General features: G+C 59.2%; 1 protein-coding gene across 1 annotated transcript; it reads right to left on the bottom strand.

Annotated features, from left to right (window-relative positions):
• Positions 1–52: 52 nt before the first annotated feature.
• LOC119368358 (LRR receptor-like serine/threonine-protein kinase FLS2) lies at positions 53–1,581 on the bottom strand. The gene has a single exon (XM_037633645.1). It carries the CDS (start codon positions 1,562–1,564, stop codon positions 119–121), a length of 1,446 nt encoding a protein of 481 aa, XP_037489542.1. The 5' UTR covers positions 1,565–1,581; the 3' UTR covers positions 53–118.
• Positions 1,582–2,756: the final 1,175 nt, after the last annotated feature.

Below are 2,756 nucleotides of genomic sequence, written 5' to 3' on the forward strand. Positions count from 1 at the left end.
AACGTCTTCGCCTCGCTTAAACCTAAATGTAATTTTAGTTAACTTGGTGTTCCTTGTACTGCCATGACAGAGAATAGATCGCAAGTTTTTCCACAAATAAAACATAAAATATGTACTTCTACCACAGTCCACCGGTGAAGTTGTTGCTTGCTAGGACCAGAGTGCGGAGGTTGACGCAGTCGAGCAGGTCCTTCGGTATGCTTCCGCTCAGCGAGTTGTTGCCCACTGAAAAGAACACGAGGGCCTGTAGCTGGCCAAGCCCGGCAGGCAGGTGCCCCGTCAACTCGTTTGATGACATGCTCGCGTTGGACAGCAACGTGCAGTTGGTTATGCTCGCCGGAATTGGGCCGGAGAGCGAGTTGCTGTGGATGATGAGCTTCCCGAGATTCCGGAGCGACCCGATGTTCTCCGGCAGCGGGCCAGACAGGGAGTTGTTGCTGAGCGACAGGTATGTCAGGTTGACAAGATTCGTCAGAGACGTCGGAACCGTGCCGGTGAGCCGGTTATCATGGAGCGTCAGCGTCTGGAGCGACCGGAGCTCGCCGAGCTCCGGCGGGATCGAGCCGGTCAGCTGGTTCATGGACAGCCCAAGCGATAATAGCTTCGTGCACCGCCCCAGCGAGCTCGGGATCTCGGACGACAGCGCGTTGTCGTACAACCGCAGCGCCTCCAGGTTCACGAGCTCCCCGAGCTCGCGGGGGATGGCGCCGGTGAAACGGTTGCTGTATATGTTGAGCCTGGTGAGGTTCGTACACCGGCCGAGCTCCGACGGGATTTGTCCGGAGAAGCGGTTTCCCAACAGCTGAAGAATCCAGAGGTGCGAGAAGTTCCCGATCTCCGGCGGGATCGAGCCGGACAGCTTGTTGGTGCTGAGGTCCAGCGACTTCATCTGTGTGAGCTTGGCGAATGACGGCGGAAGCTCGCCGTCGAGATTGTTTATAAAGGCCGAGAATATCTGGAGTTTGTCGAGGTCGCCGATGCAAGAGGGGAGTTGGCCGGTGAGGTTGTTGATGCCCAGGCCGAGCGCCCACATAGCCGAGCAGTTGCAGAGGCTGCTGGGGATGACTCCGGTGAGCGTGTTGGTGGTGAGGTCGAGGAGCTGCAGGCTCCCCAGGTCGCCGAGCTCCCGGGGGATGCCGCCGGCGAAGCCGTTCTCGGTGAGGATGAGCTGCTGGAGCTCGCCGAGGCGGCCGAGCTGCGGCGGGATGGCGCCGGTGAAGCCGTTCTCGGTGAGGTCGAGGAGCTGAAGCGTGGAGATGTTGCCCAGGAACGGCGTGAGCGCGCCCTGGAGCTGGGTCTGGAGCAGCTGGATGGACGTGACGCGGCCCGCGCCGTCGCAGGCGACGCCGGTCCAGTTGCAGTGCCGCGGCACCCCGCCGCGGACGGCGTCGCCGGCCCCCACCGTCCAGCCGGACAGCGCGCCGAGCGGGTCGGCGGTGACGGCCTTCTTGAACGCTAGCAGCGCCTCGAGGTGCAAGGGTGCCGACGCGTCCGCCGCGAGCAATGCCGCCGCCAGGCAGACAGCGAGAACGGGCGGCAGCAGCCAAGTGTGACGAGCCACCATTTCTAGTGCGATCTTTGTTCCTTGCAGACTTCAATCTCATGTGAATGCTACGTGATTGAATCGAATAAATTCGCGAGTGGTTTTAAGCAACATCGGACCATGCCGTCCACGTCTGTGTGCGTGAGTGTCAACCCGAGGCGCGTCAACAGGCGACGAAAGGGACCAGATTGACTCTAAATCTGGCGGGAAGTTTGATTCAAAGGGAGAAGGTGGCAGTCTTGCCGTGCCGACATGGCTTAGATAAGAGAAAATGGATGATGGTTTCAGACCAGACTAGATTCTCTTTGCAGCGAACATTAAAAAGGAGTAAAATTGCAGAGAAAATTGATAACAGATGATGGTCCACGGAGAAGAGAAATTGCTCTTTTGAGCTAGCTTTAAAAAGGAGTAAAATTCACTGGTGGTCCCTGTACTTGTCTCCCTTGTTCACTTCGGTCCATGTACTCAAGAACTTAGAGCAACTCCAACGCACCAACCTATTTCGTCTGCGCGTGTTTGTTTAGGTTAAAACGGACACAAAAGTCAGCACAACGCGCTGACACAAACGTACGTGCGTCCACTTTTTATCCGTCTGCCGACCTATTCCCGGCCCAAATTTGGGTTTCATTTGCGTTGGCGTGGACACGAAACGAACGCGCGCGACGCCCGCCTACTCCTTCCCTGGTCCGCCAGTCGATGGCACAACCACCACCATTTCTCCCCACTTTTCCAAAACAACTCCCGCCCGCTCGCGCTTCCGGCCGCTCGCCATGGATGACGTCCCGACCCTCGACGCCGCCGTCAGCCTCGCCTCCCTCGCCTCCTCCGACCTCACCTTCGTTGCCTCCGCCAAAGGCAAACCCCGCGCGGCCCGCAAGGCTACGAGACCGCCCAAGAAGAAGCAGTTGACGCCGGAGCAGCAGGCCATGCAGTCGGCCAAGAGAAGGGGCCGGAGGCATGCGTAGGATGCAAAGCTCGAAGCTGCGGTCGCCGCCGCCCTCTCCAGCATTGCACATCAGGAGGAATCCAATGGCTGAGCCGCCGCCGCAACGCGGGAGGCCTTGCTCTACCTAGGGTTAAACCTTGGTCATCACGGGCTCGTCTCCGCCGCCGTGGCCGCGGCGAGCACGGGGTCGTCGGCATTTCCTCAAGTGGTACTGCCAGAGTCACCGCACGCGTCTGCCACAAAGCCGATTCCCGACTTCCATATCTA

Source organism: Triticum dicoccoides, chromosome 2B (assembly GCF_002162155.2).
Source record: "Triticum dicoccoides isolate Atlit2015 ecotype Zavitan chromosome 2B, WEW_v2.0, whole genome shotgun sequence".
In the NCBI taxonomy this organism is placed as follows: Eukaryota; Viridiplantae; Streptophyta; class Magnoliopsida; order Poales; family Poaceae; genus Triticum; species Triticum dicoccoides.

Bases quoted from the DNA above. Each gene is read 5' to 3' on its own strand.
- LOC119368358 (XM_037633645.1), bottom strand. From the start codon at position 1,564: ATGGTGGCTCGTCACACTTGGCTGCTGCCGCCCGTTCTCGCTGTCTGC.